Below are 24617 nucleotides of genomic sequence, written 5' to 3' on the forward strand. Positions count from 1 at the left end.
AAGAGCTGAGACAGCAACTCTTCATCTTCGTGCACATGTTCAAACTTTACTGTTCTACACTATCTTTTCATTCTCCTTTGAAAAGGAACATCAACTCTAATAAATAATTTTGTCTCCACCATTCATAACATACCGGGCACAAAAAGTTAACCAACCAATGTGCATATCATCTTCACCATCCATTCAGTATTTAATACTTATCATGGGATGATTTTTTTATGGTTCCATCATAAACTACTTCACATGCAAAGATTTGTGTACTATTTAACAATGTATTTGCTTAATGTAAAGTGAGAAATGTATAAAGCAAGAAAATAAGATGTTATTTTTAAAAAAATGCTAAGGCTATATGTAAAGGTGATTAAATTAAAATCAATTTACTACTTTTTATAATGCTTTTGTTTATTTTAAAGAAGTGAAATATAAAGGCAATATCACCAAAAAAGTTATATACATTTATAATGGCACAAGGGACAATGGAAAATTGATATTAAACTATATATACTTTAAAGGAGAAAATATACATTTTAGTATTAATTTCAATTGCAGGTATAACAAAATTTAAAATTAGTTTTAATAGAAACACGATTAGTTTAATTAACTGTAAGTAGTTTCACTTTATCCTTTAAAATACAGTACTACTCTTGCTTTAAAAAGGACTAAGTCCTAAAATTAAAATACAGAGTAGAATAAAAATACAGAATAAAATAGCGTTGTAGGATTGCTTCCAAAAGAAAACACGAATAAGCTTTAGACTATATATATATATATATATATATATGAATTACTTTTTTAACTTCAGTATAAATAACCTTATTTATATTTGCATATCCGCAGTTACCGACTTTTGTTTTCCAAACATGCAGTTATTTTTCATCAAGTTGAAGGTTCGGACTCCTTCACTTATAATACACAAATTTATTCCTTTTCGCTTTTCAATAACCTAAATTATAAGTATGATATGAAAGGAATAACTCCTAATAACAATAAAAAAAAGAACATGTAGTAATGGTAAAAGTGTAGAACATTCAAAATGCTCATGAAAGTAATGTATTTCATAATATTTAAATTTAAAGTTTAAGCAATAAATAATAGTATCCCTTGGAAAAAATAAATTTTTCACTTTTCATTCTAAGGAAAAATTAAAATAACATCTAAATATATTCTAAATTAAAATAACATCTAAACCACTGTAAATCGATTTTTTAGATTTTTTTTATCAATTTACCACTTTTTCATGTGAATAGTAGTTTTATGGTTCAAAAAGGATCGGACACTAATATGGTTCACAAATTTCGTGGTTGGTCTAGTCTAATTCGTACAACATAGTTTATAACTAAGATGTTATGTTGGAAAACATGTAACTCTAGCAATGGTGAGAGGAGGTTGACAGCAATGCCAAATGAAATTGGTTAACTGCTTAGATGAACGTTATAGATACAAAATTTTCCATTCTAATAAGTGGTACGTGGTACATTTCAAACAAAACTGTTAATTAAAAATACTGCACAACTTTATAAACATGAAAGTTAACTAATGTACAAGTCATCCTAAAAGGAGAGGGTGCCCTCAGAACTCAGAACTCAGAACAGAGAAAATGTTTATTTATATTCCAGTGTCAATTATGAGCTCGGCTGCAGCACCCATTGTGCCTACCCCACCAACACCCAACAGAGCAAGAGCAAGCTCCTCCTCGTTCAACTGCCTCAACCCATTACTCAGTCTCTTCAACACATGCACATCCACTTCCAGCACCCAGTTAGGTGTGCAATCTACCATCAAACTCACAAAACCTGACACATAGGCACGCCAAGTAGCTGAATCACAGCCTAGTGATATCTTACCATCAAGTGCACTGGCCAGAAACTCCATGTGGGTACCCAAAACCTTTGGACGTCGCTTTGAAGCTGAGGATGACGAATCAACTCCCCAAGCAAAGGCACCACAGAGAACTGCAAAGTAAGCAAGTGCATATCCACCAAGCATCGCAACCATTCCACCAGACTTTTCTTCCTTGTCAAATCTCTGAACAGATATAAACCAGGACGGCAAAGTTTCTTTAATTAATAATTGAACCAGCATTAACCCTCCTGATATCCATACTAAAGAGGCCCCAAGGGCAGCAGCAAGCTTCACCCGGGTCATTGAGGCCGCGAGTGAAGCCTGTCCATATCTTATGCCATCTTTGGTTGCTTTCAACTTTTCCAATCGCTCCCTTACCAACCCACTGCATACAATTTCCCTAACAGAGTGCATTAAGATGGAAACAATTTCTTCTGTTAAGAAAACGATATCTCTGATTGACCGATAAGCACGTAAATAGAGGATTCCTGGAGCAACAGGGCACAGCCCTCCGCATAAATGGTACTTAAATCCATGTCCAAGTAGGGCTCCAACGCCACCATTGCATGAGATAGGAGAGGTATTCGTACCAAGGGTAGCTGTGAAGCAACTTTTTAGAAGTTGAACTACCGCATCACTGTTGTGAAGGAAGACAGTTCTAGATGCTGAGAAGATGAGGAAGTCACTCCAACGTTTAGCCTTTAGGGTCCACAAGGAAGCCACAATTGGCATGCAAGGCCATGGACAACCTGCAGCGAGGCTCTCCAATGTTTGGCCTGCCAAATTAAGAAAACGCTCTGATGCCTTATCAACTTTGTAGGTTATGGTAAGGCTTGTGAAGGCAGCCAAGGGCAATGGAAGTGTGGCAGGAGAGCTGTCTCCTATGAAAACGACGACCATTGGTCAGAATACTAATAAACAAATTTATAATAACGTTGGGAGACAGAAATATACAGGAAGAGATCAGCTAAACGGCAGTTGGTATTAATACTCATTAAACAGTGTAAAAGACAAACTTAATAGAAATATTTGTAATGAAATACAAGTTAAAGATGCAAATTTTCTCTGCTGAAAATGCATTAGAAGTCGGATTCTTAAAAAAGTTTATACAATTTAGGATCATAACAATGAGAAAACCTGAAGCAAGGCTAGGCACATCAACACCAGTTGCAGCCAAAATTTTCCTGATCTGTCCCTCAACGTTAAGCAGATTTGCAGCGGGGCTAGGCCAGTCTGTTCCATTCATATATACAGGTTTCCAAACTCCTCGAGTTACTTCAGCAGAGAAGTAACTTATTATGGTTGCCAGAGATGCAGGAAGAAAATCAGCTAAATCTTTAAGCCCTGATATTAAGAAAAACATTTTGGTATTACTCCACTGTTGTGTACATCAAGGAGCATATACATAAACAAGAATTTGGTTGCTCTTGCTATATTTAGAGACATGACCAAGAATTTTGAGACAGACTGAGATCCTTTCAAAGTATGCTAACAGTCAGTTAGATTTTCTTTCGTAATTTAGAAATCACAAGTTGAACAAGCTATTTGGTAAGTTCCATTGGGTTTTATCTGATCAAACACACATACCTGTTGCCAACTCACGTGGAGACAATCTTCCATGAGCACAGGCTGTAAGAGCAGCATCAACTACAAAGGGAATGGCTTCAAGAATATCCCAAGCAGGCAACTTTGGCCCTATAGAAGCATCTTCATTTGCAGGTCCAGAAGAGCTACTGCTTCCAGATGTAATAGTAGTTTGGCTTCCTCTATTAATCTTTCTGAACATCATGTTCAAAAGTCCCTCAACAATCTGATGAAACGGGGTTCCATGGACAAGACCTGAGAGTGTTGAGGCTATACATGCTTGATGCTGCCGATACCACACTTTTAATTTTGGAAAGGAGTCAACAAATACAGAATTTGGCGATGATAAACTTGCTATTTCTGAGAGTCTCCTCCTGTTACGATCTTTATGGACGTTACCAGCTGACATTAAGTGGGAATTCCGTACTAATAGTAGGTATTCAGGAGTTAATTGAGAACCAACGGTAGGTACATCTCCAATTCCATATTCAAGAGGAGGACGATTAAATCTCCATAACTTTAAAAGAAGAATAAATGCATTTGAAAACACAGCATGGGCAGATATTTCTTCCCCTGATGTTAGTGTCCATGAGGTATTTGGCACACATGACCCAAATACTTCACAGATTGGCATCAATGAACACGCAAGCTGTGGAACCTGGTTGGAGAATTGGGAAAAACATGAATTCAATTATCATAATAATAATAATCCTAGCTTGTGTATAAATACAAGGATCCTGTACAAGGTAAACATTATATAAGGCATAAACAAAAAATTTTCCGACTGAATATTTCTTAATTAGTTGCCTTTTGACCTATGTATAGCAAAAAACGAGGACCTAAGCCTGCTACTCTGTTTAGTAATAGGTAGATGCCACCGGAGGAGAAGATTAGCAAGTAACCAAGTAGAAAGGGGTTAAATATTTAGGAATTGAATCAAACTTACCAAGCCATGCAACGAAAATATTTGAACACAATCAACAGATGCGATTCCAACAAAGAGAACATTAAGTATTGGAGCGTAATTAATCAAATAGTTGTTTCCTTCAGTGTTTTCTGCAGGAACTGGTGGAGACAACAACCTAAGAATGAAATGTACAGTGTGTTCCTGCAATAGGCAGAGATCCAAATTGTATCAAGATGGGAAGTTGGTCAGAGATCCAAATTCTACTGAGCAAATTATTGGAGTTTTTATATGCTCTACTGTCTAACTCTTCATTACCTGTATATTCCAGCCACGAATTAGGGATGCCCCGCAAAGAATGGCAGCAGCAGATATCTTTTCATCTTCTGATCCCCCAATTGCAACTTCAAAAATTTTCTCCAGTTCTGCTAAACTTCCATCAAATCCAGGAGCGTAAATTCAGTTGCTTTACCTTTTGGTAAATTTACAAAAAAGAGCATCTGACATACCTGGCTTCAGGAAAGAAAAAAAAAACTGAAGACCAGGCAATGAAATTTTATTTAGTAATTTATACTCTACCCACTTATAGTTATTCATGTTAAGTTATAAATTCAGTTTATGATTAATTATTGTTGAGTTTGGTAAATTATCTCATGTTTCAGTATACTTGATGACTCAAATGATAGAAAACAAATTTACACAGAGGTCGTGCCATTTGAAATTTCAGTTGCCACGATTACCTTTATGGCATGTTTATGACTGAGGGTTTCAAAAATAAAAACTTTCAAAAAAATAGCTTGGTTAAAGTCATAGCAGTGTGGCTATGAGCCTACAAAGAGGGAGTACAATAAATATTGTACAGGAACACTCTTGCCAAAATTAGAACATTAAGCCAAAATAAGATCATACCATGTAGCAGGACTTGAAACCAAAGCATTAACCATCACTGAAGTAAGTGGAGCTCCCTTCATAAATGATGACCAGCCAGGTATTTGAGCTGGCATGCACTGAGGTATTTGATTGATACGTCCATTTGTATAACCTGGCCATAAGTATGCAGACGTGTCCAGTAGATTGCGAGCAATGCAAGCCTCAACTATCAGATGCCGCATGTTTCCAGCTGAAAAAGAAGAAATATTTGAATTAATTTAAGTTTATACGCACATACAAGCAAAATTACAAACAAGAAATTCAGTAAAATTATTACAATATAGGAAAATGTAACCATTAAAATGGTTAAATTAGATCTATATGTGACCATACATTAACTGCTCTTTGAATTTGGTTATTTGTACGGCAGCTAGAAGAAGTTCCTTAAAAAGAAATAATTTTACCAACAATTCCAAGCTTCTTTTATCTTCGCAAAAATCTTTAGCTTCTGAATGGAGCCTCATGCAAAGAATATATGTTTCTTCCAAAATAAACTAACAAATATAAAATGCAGAATTACGAAAAAGTGAGTTGCTACACCATAAATTTGATGGAATACAGGAACAGAACAAGCCTTAGAGAGGGGAATATGATTTTACTCAATTCAACTACGGAATGATTTTCTTATTACAATCTTTAGCTGAAAACACTTTATACAGTCAATAGTTTTTGCTTACAACAATAAAAGGAAAATATAGAACTAGTCCAATCCAACAGATATTGTAGAAATCATACTCACTGATATATGTTCTCACTAGTGTCTTAAATCGCTCATAATAATTTGTAAAGGATGATATAGGATTATTCTATGATGTTCAAGTATCTTCACCATTTTTTAACAGGTATTCTGAGTATACGAGTTCTTTTGACAATGTTCACTATGTAGACTTATTGATTTACTTAAAATAGATAACAGATATTACCTCCGTAGCAATGAGAAACATTATCATACACATCTTTGGTTGTTACAGTTCATCTCAGCATGTAAGACATGTTTTTTTCAAATTTGGAAGAAAGTCACACAGAATCACAAAAATGCAAACACCCTTAATAATGCACTGCAATAATTTAGACAAAAGTTGTCCTAACTCTTGAAGATTCAGATACAAATTTCTAATTGGCACTGAAAGCAATACCACTTACAACAATCAACTGGCATCTCCGTCATGTTGAGGCAGTCAAAATATGCACTCCCCATTGTGATGCCAGAAACAAATAGCATTGCTTTTGCAGCAGCTTGATTTGCAGCAGCGACAACAGACTGAGGGGGAGCAAGCAAGCTTTGATAATCACCCAATACTTGGAGACTCGAGACTAAATCATTGCTACATTTTCCTGGAACCTTTTTCCCTTTCCAGCAATCAAAGGGACCACTGTCTACTTCACCAACTGCTATCCTTTCCTCCTCCTCCTCCTCAATAAGATTGCCAACAACAAGAGGCATGATACACAAGAGCATGCATAAGCGAGTATCAAGATGGGGCATTGGGCCATCAATAGGATCTCTTTCCTGTAAACAAAACAATACATAAATTAAAGGAGTAAATTACTTATGAAAATTCCTTAATTACAAAGTGCAATTGGACAACATATATTTAAAACTACAACTTCACATGAAAAATATCAAGTTGCACAGAAACAGTTATACCCTCTGAAGAAGACGAAGGGTCGCTAACCAAAGGCCTAAAAAAGTGTCATGCCAAGAGGTGCCATTTATTGCTCGCAATGTCTTTACCAAACCTACACAAAAAAATTCATATGACAAGAACCTAAATTAAAGATGAAAAGGTAATATCCACTATTTCAGTCAAATTCCAATAGTTATTCTCAGCCTCACCACTAATTGTTTCAATAGCACTTGTTGCACTAACTTGATAGCCATCCATAGAATCCTCCAGCACCAGATCGAGAGGAATCCAGAGAGCAGAATGACTTGCACCATGACATAGTGAGGCAGAAGAAGAAAGATATTCAAAAGACATAACTGTCTGGAACTTTTGCTGTGAATTTGTTTTGTATTCCCGAGACAGGACCATACAAGAATCTGAAGACAATTGCAGAAGTGCCTCAGGGCTTAGAGTTCTTGATTTTCTCAATGCTAATGAATTTGCAGCCAGCAGCTGCAGCCTCTGAGTAAAACAAAGCCAATGTACAGGCCTGATAAAACAGAAGAAATAAGCTGCGCAATTACCAACAACAATAACCAAGCCTTATCCCATAAGATATGATCGGCTGACACATCATTGAAAACAAAGCCGGATAAAACCACTACACTATAATTGTGTAATATATAATTGCATGGATACTAGAAAATTCATTTTAACAACCCAAAAAATTGGAATGAAATGACAAATAGAAAATTATACGCCAAATCAGATTTATAGGAAATTCTGGACTGAAAATATATGTTCTGATTGACAATGTTAACAGGAAAAGTTGACAGCAAATACTGAGAAAAGGTACAAAAGTGGCAAATACTTACAAATTTTGGCGAGCTAAGTAAAGAATCCTTGAAGATAATTTATCCTGCAAAAACTGCCCAATCATCTCAATAGCCATAATTGTATTAACATTTTGCAATTTCTCATGATGTTCAGTCTTTTTATCACTATAATTATCAAGCCCATCCAGTTCCATGTCGTGATACAGCGTAGCCCATGTAGACTTTTTGTCAGGAGTAAATTCCAGCAAACCTTCATCATCTAATGATGCATCAAGCAACTGCCAGACAATTGAAAAAATAAATTCAACCACCACAATGCCTGGCTCACTTTGTGACACGCCAAATATGTTGGAAAGATGAAGAACACCATCTATAGATTTCATGACCCTGTCCATAGTATAAGCAGAAGAATTAACAAAAAACCAGCGCCAGCCACAATAGCCTATTCAAACTCACAGTTCATATCTATCTCAACCATTTACTTTTACGATCAAGAATGTATGGGAGTATCCAATAACAAAACCATATCACGTTAATATTATTTACTGCTTAGAAAATATTTTACACAGAAATGTTAAAACCTCACAGTCTGTGTAACTTGAAAAGTGTAAATAACATGAAGCAAAAATTTATTTAAAAAGAAGAATTACATCAATAAAAGCTTACTTACTTTTGATAATCCGGTCTGTTTATCTGAGATTTAAGTTCAAAAGCATGTCTTTTGAGGAGTTCCAAGTATAGCCTATATGCTGCAGGCTGGACATGTCTACACGGAATAACCCTGCCAAAAAGAATAAAGCTACACGATATATTAACAGACGAAAACAACAATACATTGGGGAACACAGGCGTATAGATGCTGTTCCAAACTCTTGCAGAAAAACAAGTCTCTATCTAAACACCAAACAATAATAATTAATAAAAAAAATAAAACTATAAAAATCGTAGTCTATTGTTCATGATACATTGTCAATGAACGGAAATCATGAGCAAAAGATGAAGTCTACAAAGATGAGGATGCCACAATTGATGGGTGAGCATATCTAAATAGGCAAAACTAAGAATGTGATTAACAGGGAGAAGGTTGAAGTGGCTTGCGAAGAGAAAATAAATTATGGAAAACCATTTAAGATGGTTTGGCTACGAAGGAAGTGGACCTACACAAACAATTTCAGATTATGCTCCATTGAACAAGAAAAAGGGAGACAAAAACAGACACGATGAGATGCTAGACTATTAAGAAGTGTTTGGGTACACGAGACTTCACGAATCTATGACACAGACAATATGTACTAAAATCCATGCAGCTAACCCCACACAGCAGCAGGAGGCATGGTAGTTTTTGTTAAGAGAAATTCGTACACAGCGAAAATCAATAAAAAAATGACAGATGGTTATGACTCGGAAGCCTAATAATGGAAAAGGCAAAAAAAAAACAAAAAACAGCGGCTAGATTATCTCTCTAAGAAGAATTAACTTCAAGAAGAAAACATCACTAATAATTAGCTTGTAACAAATAAAAGAATCCACTCGTACGGCAAAGACTGCACCATCGATGATTTTCACGGCATCAATAGTAACCGGAGGTTCATAATTACATCCATTTATTTTCCAGGAGCAGCCAAGCCGGATCCGATATGTGAAGTGGAAACAAAAACAGTAACAGAAAGTGGTTATGGCGACAGAAGAAAAAGGTGGCAGAGTAATAAATTAAGAAAAGAAAATAAGGAAGAAAGAGGTGGACGAAGAGTGAAGAGAGGAGAACAGGAAAATCGAAATTCCTAAGAAACAAATTGAAACAAGAAGATGAGAAGGACCTGACAGAAAGGAGAGCGAGGAGAAGCACGGGAGGAACGATCTGAAGGGTCAATGCCTTTTCAAGAAACTTCCAGAGAATAGGGACATTGTTGTCCCAGCAAATGTAAGAGACGAGAAAGTGAGCGAGTTCGACGGAGGGAAGAGCCTCTCCGGCGGAGTTCAAATTGGAATACATCTGAACGGCCCAGAGCAGAGGATCACTCCCCTTCTGCTGCGCCGCCTTCGTCATCTCCGCCACCCCCTCCATCCCCAAAAATCTCATTTCAACTCTCTCCCACCATACATAATACATACATACACACACAAACACTCCCTCTCCCTCCCTGCAATCTCACTCTATGCAAATGCAATGCTCTGTGTTGGATTTTGTCTTTTAAGTCAAACCACCCAGGGGCCTTTCGGGAATTTCACCTCCGGGTATCTAGTTCCTCGGGGATCGTGACAAAAAGTAAACGCATATACAAAACATCACACCCTTCATGTTCGCACTCTGCACTGCTCTTACACCCATGCTGCGTATCGTTTTGATTAACATAATTCGTTCCAATTATTATATACCAAGAGGATTAAACTTACTGATACTTGATGATTTTAATTATTCAACTGGTATTTTTTTAAAATTTAAAACACCAAATCGATTTATATACATATATATTGCCAGTTTTATAATCAATTTAGTGCATTCATTACCTTATATTATATATAATATGTTTGGTAAAGGCCTTTACGGGAATTTAATGGAACAATTTTATTCTTTATTTATTAGAATGGAAAAAAAAAAAGTAATCACATTTTTAGTAAGTTGTGTTCTAATGGAACAACTCCATATAACATAACATAAGTGCTCTCTCACTTACTTTAACTTTAAAGAATTATTTAAAGTAAGTAGTATTTCTCACACCACAATTTTGGTAGTGAATTAAATTACACAGAAATTAATATTTTTCATTTATTTTAAAAATAAAAAAACAATAATTTTATTAATTTTTAAATTAATCAAATAAATATTTATTACAAATTTTGTTAATTATTTAACAATATATTTAAATGTATATTACTTTTATATAAATCTTACTTATTCACAAGATTTCATTCACTGTATATATTAGTTATTATTTTTCTTATTAATCTTTAATCTTATTACATGTTTTACTCATAAACCACTCTTAATTAAAATCGTTTTGAGCCTCACAACTTTTGTAAAATTAATTCAACATCAAAATAGTGGTGATCAGTGCAAAAAAATCTATCAAGTTGAAACACAACTTTTATGGTACAAAGTCTTTTTAATACAATACGACTTACCAAACAACGTAAGTGAATTTATTTATTTAGTAAACAAGGACAAAATTGCACGTGCAAAATTCCCCTTCATGATATAGATATCTAATCTATCAGAACTTTTGTTTTCTCCGTATATTTCTAAATTTGTTGATGGAAAAGAGATTAAGTATATGTATTTGGTTATTTGCTTTTTCTTTTCTTTTGGAGTGAGTGTATTTTCTATGTATGGAAATTTTGCTTTAACAAAATAGGGTTTTTTTTTATATTTGGTAAGCTTAATTTGAAGTGATGAAGTGTATCTTTTTAAACGAACCGTGTCCATTGGACTTTGTATTAAACCAGATGAAGTTATAGGTTGTTATTACACCTTGAAAACAGCCATAACAGAGGTTACATGTGAGTTAGTAAAATAAATATTATTATATATTGATGAGGTCATGATTTGAGTAAGGTGGATTCATTATTCATGACCACACTGTCTAACTGAAATGATGTTATGTTGTCCTAAAAGGGTTGGATTGTAATTTGACAGGATGGGAATTTTCTTGCTTAGTGCAACATTTTGAATTTGAGAATGGTATATGGCCAACTCATGCTTGCACAATTATGGGGGAACTAGAGCACTTGATTTGTTATTTTGTGAATGAATCTTGAACTTCAAAATTGAGAAACTCTCCTCTTGGGTAGAAGAAATTTGATGATATTGGATGAATATTTTAGAGCAATATTTTGGTGGATTCAGTTGGTGGGAGTTTGGAATTTTATTATTGGAAGAATTGGTATGATTTTTGTTTAAGGGTGAAGTTTTGGTTGAGGGAGGTTTGTAAAGTAAAGTGGTTAGGTTAGGTGGGGATGATGACATGGTGGCTGTGTTATCCGCACCACAGAAAGTGGGTCCAGAACATCAAGTGGTTGGGTTTGAGTAAAGGTGAGTGTGAAAGGGTTGCTTCTTTATGCCCACTCTTCAATTCAGATAAGAAGGGAAACTCTAATGTCCATCTTCAATCATTCATCACTGGAAAATGTGGTCTCTCAGTTACTCTTTCTCCATTTCACAAATATCTCTGTCTAGTTTTTGAGCTTTTGAATGGGACATGTTGGTAGGTGAGGACTAGTGCCTTGATCAGTTACCACTTAGCACCTTTCTATGGGACCCTCATGCCATGTGGTTCCACACCATCCAAACACTCTTTCAGAGAGAAAGAAAAAAAAAAGTTGTGTTTTTGGTAACCAGTAGTTGAGGAGAAAGAAGCTCAGAAATTATGAAATGTCAAATTGGAGAGAAATTCCAAATGGGAGCAGAATTAATAGCAACTTTGTATTTCCGTTATCTTAGAGGACATACTTTCTCCAAAAAGTCATAACTTATCATTCATCCCTTCACCACGTGTTTCGATACGGCATCTTAAGAGTGTGATTTATTTTTTTTTAGACAATTTTAAATGTTTTATAAATATTTCTTTAGATAATTTTTTTTAAAGAAATTTAAAATTTTATTAGAGTAATTAGATGATTTGAAATTAAATAATTTTAATTTGTACATAAAAAAAAGTAAGAATTTGAAATTTTTATATTTGTAAATTTATATTTTGATTTTTAGTTTAAGTCGACTTGAATCTGAGTAGATCAATCAACTTGACATGAGATGATTTTACATAATATCTATCTAATATATTGACTTGATTCAACTTTACCAAATTTGACCCAATTTTTCTCAATCTCACTTTAATCCAATTCAACTTGAACTCGACTAAACTTAACTCGACGTGAATCTAGTTAAACTCGATTGTGTGTTATCCTTCCTAACCTGACTTAACTTGATTCAAAACCAAAATTTTAAATTTTTCTTTAAATATTTTAAAATTTATATTTTGATTTTCATAATTTTAATATCCTCAACCCTAAATTAACATAAGATTGTTGATTTTGGCTTAATCCCAAGTCCCACATCGGTGGGTTCATTGTTTGGGAAGGAGGTTTGAGGGTTATAAATTAAACGCTCCTCCTTCACTGTTAGATATCTCAATTTGTAATATCTTCTCCCATAATAATAAAAGTGATATGTTTAAGCTGTGCTCGGAGATTAGGCTAAACCGGCCGAACTCCGTTAACAATTTTCTGGTGTGTTCTTTCCTCTTTATCTCTTTTATTATTTCGCTTTATTTATTCAATATTATTTGTCGGGTAGCTCTGTTAGTGTTCTGTTTTAGTGGGAAAATTACCCGTTTTTCCCAACAAGTGGTATCAAGAGCCAAAGGTTCGCCTTGGGTTGTTTGAAATTATTTGTAATATTGAATATTATATTTTGAGTTTGTAATGGCAAATCAAGAAGAAGAAGCATTGGTGGCAAGAGGTCGTCAACAAAGTCATACAAAGGGGAGAAGAGGGAGGTCTAAGTCTAAAGGTCAAGTCGTTGCCAAAGATGAGTGTGCTTTCTGTCATGAGAAAGGACACTGGAAGAAAGACTGTCCAAAACTGCAGAAGAAAGGGAAGGCTCCACAAGATGCAAATGTTGCAGAATGCAAAAGTGATGTGGAATCATATATCTCTTTAATTGTCTCACTTTCAGCATCATCGTATCCAGATGAGTGGATATTGGATTCAGGTTGTACCTATCATATGTGTCCCATTCGAGATTGGTTCTTTGAATTTCAAGAACTTGATGGTGGAGTTATTTACATGGGTAATGATAATCCATGTAAGACAGCTGGGATAGGTTCAATCAAGTTGCGGAATCATGATGGATCTACCAAAATTTTGCCAAAGCTGAAGAAGAATCTCATCTCATTGGGGGCTTTAGAATCTAAAGGCCTAGTTGTGACGATGCGAGATGGAATTCTTAAAGCAACTTCAGGAGCACTGGTGATGTTGAAAGGCGTGAGGAAGAACAATCTGTATTACTATCAAGGTAGTACTGTGGTGGGGACAGTAGCGACAACAACTTCTAGCTCTAAGAAGGATGTTGAGGCAACGAAGTTGTGGCATATGAGGTTGGGACATGCTGGAGAGAAATCCTTGCAAATTATTACCAAGCAGGGACTGTTGAAAGGTACGAAGGCTTGCAAACTTGAATTTTGTGAGCATTGTGTTCTGGGAAAACAACGAAGAGTGAAGTTTGGCACTGCAATTCACAATACCAAGGGTATTCTGGATTATGTGCGTTCAGATGTGTGGGGACCTGCCAAGACTCCGTCAATCGGAGGTATGCATTATTTTGTCACTTTTGTTGATGATTTTTCTAGGAGAGTTTGGGTGTTTACTATGAAGAACAAAAATGATGTGCTTGAAATTTTCCTTAAGTGGAAAGCTCAAGTTGAAAACCAGACAGGAAGGAAGAATAAGGTTCTCCGAACAGACAATGGAGGAGAATACAAGAGTGATCCGTTCCTGAAGGTATGTCAAGATTGTGGCATAGTTCGGCACTTCACTGTTAGAAAAACACCACATCAGAATGGGGTTTCGGAGCGTATGAACAAGACACTTGTGGAGAAAGTTCGTTGTATGTTGTCTAATGCTGAGTTAGACAGAGAGTTTTGGGCTGAGACTGTGACATACGCTCAACATCTCGTCAATCGTTTGTCATCATCTGCTATAGATGGCAAAACCCCGTTAGAGGTATGGTCTAGAAAACCTGCAACTGATTATGATTCTTTGCATGTTTTTTGTTCTATTGCATATTATCATGTGATTGAATCAAAGTTGGATCCACGGGCAAAGAAGGCTCTTTTCATGGGCTTTAGTCCTGGAGTGAAGGGATACTGTTTGTGGTGTCTAGAGGCAAAGAAGACGATTATCAGCAGGGATGTTACCTTTGATGAATCTGCCATGTTAAAGAAGGTAAATCCAGAAGGAGTTGATAGTACTCCGCAACAGGTGGAGTGTGCCCGAAAGCAGGTGGAGTTTGAGCAGACAGTGGTGATCCCAACACAAAATACCAAAAGTGACTCTCCTATGGCAGAAGAAGAGTCAAATGAGGAAGAGGTTCCTACCCAAGAATCTCAACAGCAATCAACGCCAATTGCAGTTAGAAGACAGAGACGAGATATCCAGAAGCCTGCTCGTTTCATGGATATGGTTGCCTATGCACTTCCAGTTGTTGATGACATTCCATCCACTTACCCAGAAGCCATTTTGAGTTCAGAGAGTGGTAATTGGGCAGGTGCGATGGAAGAGGAGATGCAGTCTTTGAAGAAGAACAAGACGTGGAAGATGGAACAATTACCAAAAGGTAAGAAGGCAATTGGGTGCAAATGGGTATTTGCAAAGAAAGAAGGATTTCCTAATAAAGAAGATGTTCGCAACAAGGCAAGGTTGGTTGCTAAAGGCTTTGCTCAGAGGGAGGGAATTGATTATAATGAGGTATTTTCTCCAGTTGTTAAACATTCCTCCATTCGAATTTTGTTGGCCTTGGTAGCACAGTTGAATTTGGAGCTTGCTCAACTTGATGTAAAGACCGTGTTCCTACACGGTGATTTGAAGGAGGAAATCTATATGACTCAACCAGAAGGATACAAGGTTGATGGTAAAGAAGATTAGGTTTGTAAACTTAGCAAATCGTTGTACGGACTGAAACAATCTCTGAGACAGTGGTATAAACGATTTGATAAGTTCATGAAGGATCAGAAGTACAAGAGAAGCAAATATGATCACTGTGTGTATTTGCGCAGACTTGAAGATGGTTCCTACATTTACTTACTCTTATATGTTGATGATATGCTGATTGCAGCAAAGAGCCAAGTTGAGATTGACAGGTTAAAGGCTCAGTTGAATAAAGAGTTCGAGATGAAGGATTTGGGGGAAGCCAAGAAGATTCTCGGCATGGAGATAAACAGGGACAGGGAGAGGGGAAAACTTTGGTTGTCACAGAAGCAGTATTTGCAGAAGGTACTACAACGTTTTGGTATACACGAAGATACAAAACCTGTAAGTACCCCACTTGCTCCTCATTTGAAATTGAGTAGCCGTTTATCTCCGACGACTGATGAAGAACAAGAATACATGGCGAAAGTCCCATATGCAAATGCAGTTGGAAGCTTGATGTATGCAATGGTGTGTACAAGACCAGATATTTCACAGGCTGTGAGTGTTGTTAACAGGTACATGCATAATCCGGGCAAGGGTCATTGGCAAGCTGTGAGATGGATTCTACGGTACCTCCAAAATACCTTAGATGTTGGATTGGCATTTGAGCAAGATGAATCACTTGGTTAATGCATAGTTGGATATTGTGATTCTGATTATGCAGGTGATTTGGATAAGCGGCGGTCTACAACTGGCTATTTGTTCACTTTAGCAAAAGCGCCAGTTAGTTGGAAGTCTACCTTGCAGTCTACGGTGGCTTTGTCTACGACAGAGGCAGAGTATATGGTGATTACAAAGGCTGTGAAGGAAGCAATTTGGCTTCATTGGTTGCTTAAAGACTTGGGAGTTGGTCAGAAACAACTTGAGTTATATTCTGACAGTCAGAGTGCTATTCATTTAGCAAAGAATCAAGTCTTTCATGCACGGACAAAGCACATTGATGTTAGTTATCACTTTGTGCGTGAGATTCTCGAAGAAGAGGAGATTGTTCTCTAGAAGATTCACACTACGGAGAATCCTGCAGATATGCTCACCAAGGTGGTTACAAGGACCAAGTTTGAACATTGTTTAGACTTGGTTAATATCTTGCACATTTGAAGTTGGCGCCCGGAGGCGCAAATTTGAAGCACTGCAAAGTTTGTTTTTGTTATGTTTTGGGAAGATGATTTGTATTAGGTGTGACTTGAAATTAAGCCAAGGTGGAGATTTGTTGATTTTGGCTTAATCCCAAGTCCCACATCGGTGGGTTCATTGTTTGGGAAGGAGGTTTGAGGGTTATAAATTAAACGCTCCTCCTTCACTGTTAGATATCTCAATTTGTAATATCTTCTCCCATAATAATAAAAGTGAGTTGTTTAAGCTGTGCTCGGAGATTAGGCTAAACAGACCGAACTTCGTTAACAATTTTCTGGTGTGTTCTTTCCTCTTTATCTCTTTTATTATTCCGCTTTATTTATTCAATATTACTTGTCGGGTAGCTCTGTTAGGGTTCTGTTTTAGTGGGAAAATTACCCCTTTTTTTCAACAAAGATAAACTCGAATTTAGTTTGACCTTACCCAACACAGATCCAAGTTCAACTCGATGAAATGGAATCTAATCTAATATAAGTTGGTCTTCTGAAATGGAATTAATGTAGCATTTTGGTGAATTCTTGGTGGTGAAGAATCGTAAGTGTAAATGTAATAAGATAAAAGATTTGGTGAGACGGATCATATCATGCTTAACTGCACCACCATCTCAACGTCAGAGTTGATATGATTTGATTTGAAGGTAGAAAAAATTGGATTAGATAATAGATAGATGACGTAAAAAAAGGGGCATGGCATGGGCGTAGTTTAAACTAATCTTGATGATTCCTAGTCCCTACTTCTTTGTGAGAAGGAACATATAAAATATTATGAATTGTTTTTAACCTCAACCTATTAGGATCCATTAGAATTTAGATGGCTTTGGAATGAACCTTGATACCTAAGCCATGGCGGCAAAGGCAAGCAATGAAGCATAATTGAGAGAAGTCTTAATATTTGTCAAAAAAACCATTGGCCTTGAAATTTGTGGGCGATGAAGATATTGGCTCACCTAAAGTAAAACTTCAAACCTCATCAATTAGGCCTCGAGATATTATTATGGTGGCCAATACCAACAAAAAATGGGGAGAGAGAAAGGATATTGATTGATTGGGTCAGCTTCTTCGTTGTGAAGGTTGGTTCCATATGATTGGGAGTCAATGTCTTTGCAACTGCTTCTTCTTTTTATTGGACACATTTTTTATAGATTTTGTCTTCATTTCTATATTATTTTTAATATTTTTTACCTTTTTTATTAGTTTATATATATTTATTGTGACAGAGAAATGAAGAAGGTATAGTAATACAAAATATAATATTTATAAAACTGGTGGTAATATATAAGAAATGCTACTCACATACTTCTTAGCATACTTTTTTTAATATATTATTTATTATTAAGATTTTACTGAAACTAGTAATATATTACTTCGATCTAAATTAAAACCAATTTTAGCATTCTCCCAAATAGGTGATTTGTATTGTATTTCTCATTATTTTTTAATTAATTTAATAAAAAAATGTTATGATGGTGTAATGATATAAATATAATAAATAATTTAGGATGATTATTTGAAAGTTGAATGGAATATTGAAATGAGTATGTCTCATAGTTTATTATCGAGTATTAAGATAATGAGATTTTATAGTGTATTGTCAAGTATTGAGATGACGAGGTGTATTGTTGAATATCAAGATAATGAGGTCTTGTAATTTATTATTTAAGTGTCTAAGATGGCATGCTTTGTAATGTATTACTTGTGCTTTCAAGATACTGATATCTAACTTGACATCTTAACATCTCGACAACATACATTATAAACACATCCTATTCGATAATAGGGGTTTAATAACGTATATAACAATAATCACACAATAAACAATCTACAAATCATGATCAACGGAATTTGAATTTATTTGGACATAGTTCAGTTATCGATATAATATAGAGGACTGTACCGGTCGGCACCGAACGACCGAAAGGTTTACGTTAAATGACTTAATTAAATAAAGAGTGTGGTTACACGTGTAACAAGCAGTTGTAACTTCCGTTGAATAAGTCAATCACCTTCTCTGGAACACTCCCTGGATTTCAGGAAACCACCAAGCACGACCCAGAGACCACTAAGCATGTCTCTAGCCATCAGTTGCTTGGCCCACAGGGCCAAGGCCCAAGTCAACCTACTAAAGGGACTTCTGAAAGGGGGAAAAAGTACGTTTTTCATAAGATCAGAGAATTCTCATTGAGCACCATCGTTGACTTGAGCGTCGGAGTACAATCGTAGGTACCCCACCGGCTGACTGAGGCACGCGAAGAGAGAAGGAAACTAGAAGCATATGACAGCTAAGAACGAAGTAAGTATTGTGTATCGACGTGGATCAACATTGCTTAGCCCCCAATATTCATACAAGTACAAGAACCAATATCATCACTATAATTAGGTGAACATTAAAAATGAAAAGATAATAGTATAATTAGGTGATCATTGATGAATTTTTTATTTTACTATATATCACTACTTTGAATCAATAACTAACTTGAGTTTTATAGTGTAATCACAACTACCTCTATCGATCATTCGAAGGCCAAAAACTAAAAGACTGAAGACAAAAGATCCAAAAATAAAAAAATCCAATGACTGAAATCCTAAGTACCTAGAAGAATATGCAAAGGAGAAACTCAATCCTACAAAAATTTTACCAAAACATTTTATCAAAAATACCCCAAAAACATTCGAAGACCGAAGACCCAAAAACAAAAAACCCGAAAACTAAATACCCAAAAATCAAATATCCAAAAATCAAAATTCCAAATACCTATAAGAATTTGTAAAAGAAAAACCCGACCCTACAAGAATGTTAGAGAAACAAATATAAAATATATTTATTATTTGGATAAAATTCATTAATTGAGATGTATATGTTGGTTGAAATGATAATTCACATAGAAAGAGTTTATATTAATAAATAATAATACAGAATTTTGTATTGGTGTAGGAGCGTTTGTTAGATACGCGATGTCGTTTCAGAGGTTGGAAAATCCGAACTATTGAGATGAGTATTTGTGTTTTGTATGAATGAACAATGACAAAATAATTTTAAAATTTATTAATAATATAAGTTGGTATATTTGTAATATTTTAAAAATAATAATTGTTTTGATTGATGTGTAAGTTATAAGTATTTTATATTAAGGAGAAGAGGGAGTAATAAATATAATAAGCCCCCGTTTATATTAAAGGAACATGTTATACCAGTCAGGTATTATTTTCGTGGCATTGACAATATTGAGTACAAAATTAATCCTCAGATGAAATCTAAAATATTAAAGCATGGCATTTTTAAAACCCTTATATAAATATACAAAATATTTTTTCTAGTGATGTAATATTGTAAGGGTTCATGAGTGTTATAATTTTTTTAATATGCTGAAACACGATCGTTTATTCTATAAGAGAAATGTGGAGAGTGTGAGCTGTCTAAAACGGAAGGCATTTTAAAAAAAAACACACAATGTTTCTTCGCTTCTGAAAATAAGTATCTTGTTAGGATAAACGTTAACTAAGAAAAGGTTAATTATTACTTGAAAAAACCATAAAGTTAGTATAATTCAATTTTAAATAACACTACAATTTCCTTTCAAGAGTTTATCAATTTTATTCATAACTTTTATTTGAAAAATTAGTGATTTTTTTTTGTGAAATCTTATATATATATATATTATATTATTTGCGATTATTGTTTGTTTAATTTTAAAATATAATATATTTAGCATATAAAATAATCTATATTATATTATATTTTAAAAAATATTACATAAGTTTTAATTTATAAAAATAATACATTAAATAATTTTATATTAATACAAAAAGTTTTAGATATGAAAATATTTTTCAGTTAACAGTAATTATTGATATATATATATATAATGTAATATAATTAAAATGTATTAAATATTATAACATTATTTGATAAAAAATGACACATGTGTTTGGATTGAGAAGGAGAGGGATTTGTGGGGGAGAGGAGAGAGAGAATTTTTTAGAATTATAGATTTAGAGATGATAGGGTGAATTTATGATGATGGTTTATTGAAATTTGTGAATGATGTGATACTTCAGAAGAAATTTAGAAATTATTTTAAAAATATAAAATGTAAGTTTATAAATTTATCCTTGTTATTAAAAAATATTTGAATAATGAATTATGATATATATTTTTTTAGATTTGAATTAATTAATTTTTTTAATATATAATATTCATAATTACTTGTGTTTTTCAACAAAAATTAAAAAATATAATTAGAAAATATTTTTGTTAAATTAAATTAAAATAAAATTATTAAATATATTATAAATTATAAAAATAATATTTATTATTATATATATTTATTATTTTATATAACTATGTGTCGTTGATATTATAATTTTATTTTATTATTTATTATTATTAATAGTATAATTAAATATTTTAAATTTATTAAATAAATTTATATAATATTTAATTTTATATTATAATAAAATACATGTACAAGATATTTGTTAAAATGCGATACACATAATCAACACAAATCTCTTCATTTATTTAAAAATTAGAAAAAACACTCTTATCATCTCCTGATGTACTTCCTCATTCACTTATACACTCTCAAAATCATTGAAAAAAATGAACCTCTTCCTCATTCCTTTTCCTAAACATGTTATATATGTTATATATTAAAGTCCAGGGGCATGTGCAACGAGTTTGGTGATATTTTACGGGGGGACAACATGTACTCACGCCATGCCATTTATTGATGTGTGTTCACATAAAACCAACTCCTAACAAAGCCCTAGACTTTTCATTTGCCCATTATATTCAGATCTCAGTGAGAGCTATATACTCATAAATGTCAATGACTCAATTAGGAAAAACATAGTATTAAAACAACAAAACTTAAAATAATTATTAGAGATCTGAGTTTTGCTGAAGTTTTATACACTTGAAAAATGTACTTTTTAGTTTTGGACCAGGAAAGAAAGAAGAACAAAAAAAAATCCACTACCTTGTGTAAATGTTAACCGCATTGTGGAATTGTGGGACCACTGAATTAAATGAGAAGTCTAAACGGTAGTCACGAATGAAAGTTTGATTTAGTCATTTGAGTTTAAATGAAAATTTATTTTGTAGTTAATTTTAGTTGCCGTTAGGTGTTTAATATTTGAAACATGATATTTGTGTTGTTTTTTTTGCAAAAAACAAATAACAATTATTGCAATTAGATGTACTTGGTTTGACTTTCGGATTTTAGAATCGACGTTAGGCATTATTGGGTGCGAAAAATGCTGTCCACATTAAGCTTAAATTAGGAAGGTGTAGGTTTGCTTAACCATTGTACCTTATGAATTGTAATTATTAGATAATTGAACAAAATAGCAACTAATCCAAATCGGTGGCATCAAGGAGTGAATTTTTTTTCAGTTTCCAGTGTCATAGGTTACCAAATACTAATACTAAACTTGGGTTATATCAAACCTTAAACTCTAAACTACATATTATCTTAATCCTATTGTCACAATCAGAAGGTGAAGGCAAGGTTGTGTGAAGAGAATATAGCAAAAGAAGTGGGGTAGTAGGAACTTCCACATATTATACTGATATCACAATCACAGATTCAAGCTTGTATGAAAAGAATGCACCAGAGGTAAACAGAAGGAGAAAGTTTGATAGAGTAGAAAGAGGAGTGAAGAGGAAGAAAGAAGGTGGAAGTGTGAAAATATTTTTTTAAAGTCACCCTTGAAATATAATGATTGTATCATAACTAACTATAAGACTTTTATTTATTTCTAGATTATAATAAATCATAAATAAAATATTAATAATGAATTAAACGATCTTCTTTTTATTATAATTTTCATTAATTTTTTAACTTTCTTTCTTTTTTCTTATAAAAAAAGTGTTTTTTAATTGCAGAAATGAATTCATTTCCAACTTTGAATTTGATTCTTTAAAAAATGAAAATCCGATCAACTCAATTTTCTTGTTAAAGTAGGTATTTGAAGTTTGATCGTGATGACGTCTTAATTATCAATTTTTATTTATTTTTATTCTTATGATTATAATAAATCATAAATAAAATATTAATAATAAATTAAACAATCTTTATTTTTATTATAGTTTTCATTACTTTTTTCATTTTTTTTCTTATCTTATCAAAGTGCTTTTTAATTACAAAAATGAATTCATTTCCAACTTTGAATTCGATTCTTTGAAAAATGGAAATCCGATCAACTCAATTTTTCCATTAAAGTATGTGTTTGGAGCTTGATCAGATGACGTCTTAATTGTCAGACTTTTATTTATTTCTGTTATAATAAATCATAAATAAAATATTAATAATAAATTAAACGATCTTATTTTTATTATAGTTTTCATTACTTTTTCACTTTCTTTCTTATATTATCAAAGTGTTTTTTAATTACAGAAATGAATTATTTTCAACTTTGAATTCGATTCTTTAAAAAATGAAAATTTGAAAAACTTAATTTTCCCGTTAAAGTAAGTGTTTGGAGCTTGATCATGATGACGTCTTTTTTGGTGAACACAAAACAGTCAAACACTTTCAAATTATGTAACTTGACCAGTGCAAAACACTTCAAATTTTTTTAACAATTTTGTATAGGGGTATTTTTAGAATTACAAAATTTACAGGATGCTCCAAAAACCTATTAGGTGCAGGAAGAAGCAGCCACAAAAAATAATGAATCAAAGCCCACTCACATATAAAAAAAAAAATAGAGTGTTTATGGATGTTCAAACCTAATATTTATTGTGACTATTGCAAATTTCATTAAAAAAATAAATTGAATTTCTTTATAAATAAAAACTACTAAAATAATAATTAAATAATTATTTATAAATAAATTAAATAGCATAATTGTTCTTATATAAGTTCTTCGCATTGATATTTTTAATTGATATATAAACTAGTTTTACAACTTTAATGCGCTTTCATATAAATTGGTTTTAAAACTTTAATGCGCTTTTATGCATTAAATTTTAAATATGATTTTTATATTTTTAATTTTTTTTTAATTTTCATTAAAAAGAATCGGAATATTTCGAAAAGAAAAGAAAACGGTTAAATGTTTTTAAATAAAATTATTTAAAAATAAGTCTTTAAAATATAAAGTTATATTAAAAGAATTAATTTTAAAATACAATTTCAACAAAATTACACTCTAAAATATTAATGTAAATAAATTTTGTATTTTTAAAAAGTAAATTTAAATAAAGTGTGATAAAGTATAAATTTTAAAAAAAATTAAAAATAACTTCAATAGTCTAAAAATTAGATATATAAAATTAAAATTAAAATAATTATTCAATAATTAGTTTTTTTTTTCATTAATAACTTTATTTTAATTATTTTCGCGAGTTGAATATCATAATGCTTATCTGCATGTATGTATTAAAAATATTTATTCAATATATTTATGTAGTATTTCGGTGGAATGAATGCATTATAAATAATTTATTATTTTATAGTTTTTTAATATAATTATTTGAGTTATTATTTATTTTAGAGTGGCTAAAAGGGAGAAGAGAGATATTTGTTTCATGTAAATTTTAGGATGCACCAGAAAAATTAACTTTATGTGAATGTCACTTATAATGAATAAGGTGCTGTTTTAATTGGGAAGATACAGTGTAAGTTTTCTATTAATTATAGTGATATTTTTATAAATATGTATTTTTCTTTGCAAATTTTAACAGATTTTGTTTTACAGTTATAATTTTGGTTTTTGAAAACTTCATACTACAACATTGACATCAACCCCTCACTCGTACATTTTTTTTAACATCTTTATTTTATAATCCACAATTACTAATTTAATACTTTAAAAAAAAATGTTGCCATTTAATACTTATTTGAAAAATAAAGTGAATAATCACTTTTATTAAAAGTAACAATTTTTAAAAATGCTAGTTTTTACCTATAATATTTTTAATATTTTTTCTACTTTTCCTTTACATAAGATAAAAAATATTTTTTTTTTAATATTTTCCTATATGGATATTGACTATAAAAAAAATATATTTGTATGCTTAACTAGTTAAAATTTTCACGTAAAAAAGTTAAAAATTCATATGTGATCAAAACAAATAACAAATTCTTAACTG

The 24617-nt window shown here is 32.8% G+C and overlaps 1 protein-coding gene across 1 annotated transcript; it reads right to left on the reverse strand.

The window, feature by feature from the left end:
- Positions 1-1386: 1386 nt before the first annotated feature.
- On the reverse strand, positions 1387-10032 carry LOC137832281 (mediator of RNA polymerase II transcription subunit 33A). Its single transcript, XM_068640347.1, has 12 exons — positions 9521-10032; positions 8374-8484; positions 7743-8090; positions 7098-7417; positions 6909-7000; positions 6404-6770; positions 5240-5450; positions 4649-4763; positions 4373-4534; positions 3430-4084; positions 2980-3186; positions 1387-2723 (listed from the first exon to the last, which is right to left on the reverse strand). Exons 1-12 carry the CDS (start codon positions 9811-9813, stop codon positions 1606-1608), a joined length of 3999 nt encoding a protein of 1332 aa, XP_068496448.1. The 5' UTR covers positions 9814-10032; the 3' UTR covers positions 1387-1605.
- Positions 10033-24617: the final 14585 nt, after the last annotated feature.

Source organism: Phaseolus vulgaris, chromosome 6 (genome assembly GCF_000499845.2).
Source record: "Phaseolus vulgaris cultivar G19833 chromosome 6, P. vulgaris v2.0, whole genome shotgun sequence".
Taxonomy (NCBI): domain Eukaryota; kingdom Viridiplantae; phylum Streptophyta; class Magnoliopsida; order Fabales; family Fabaceae; genus Phaseolus; species Phaseolus vulgaris.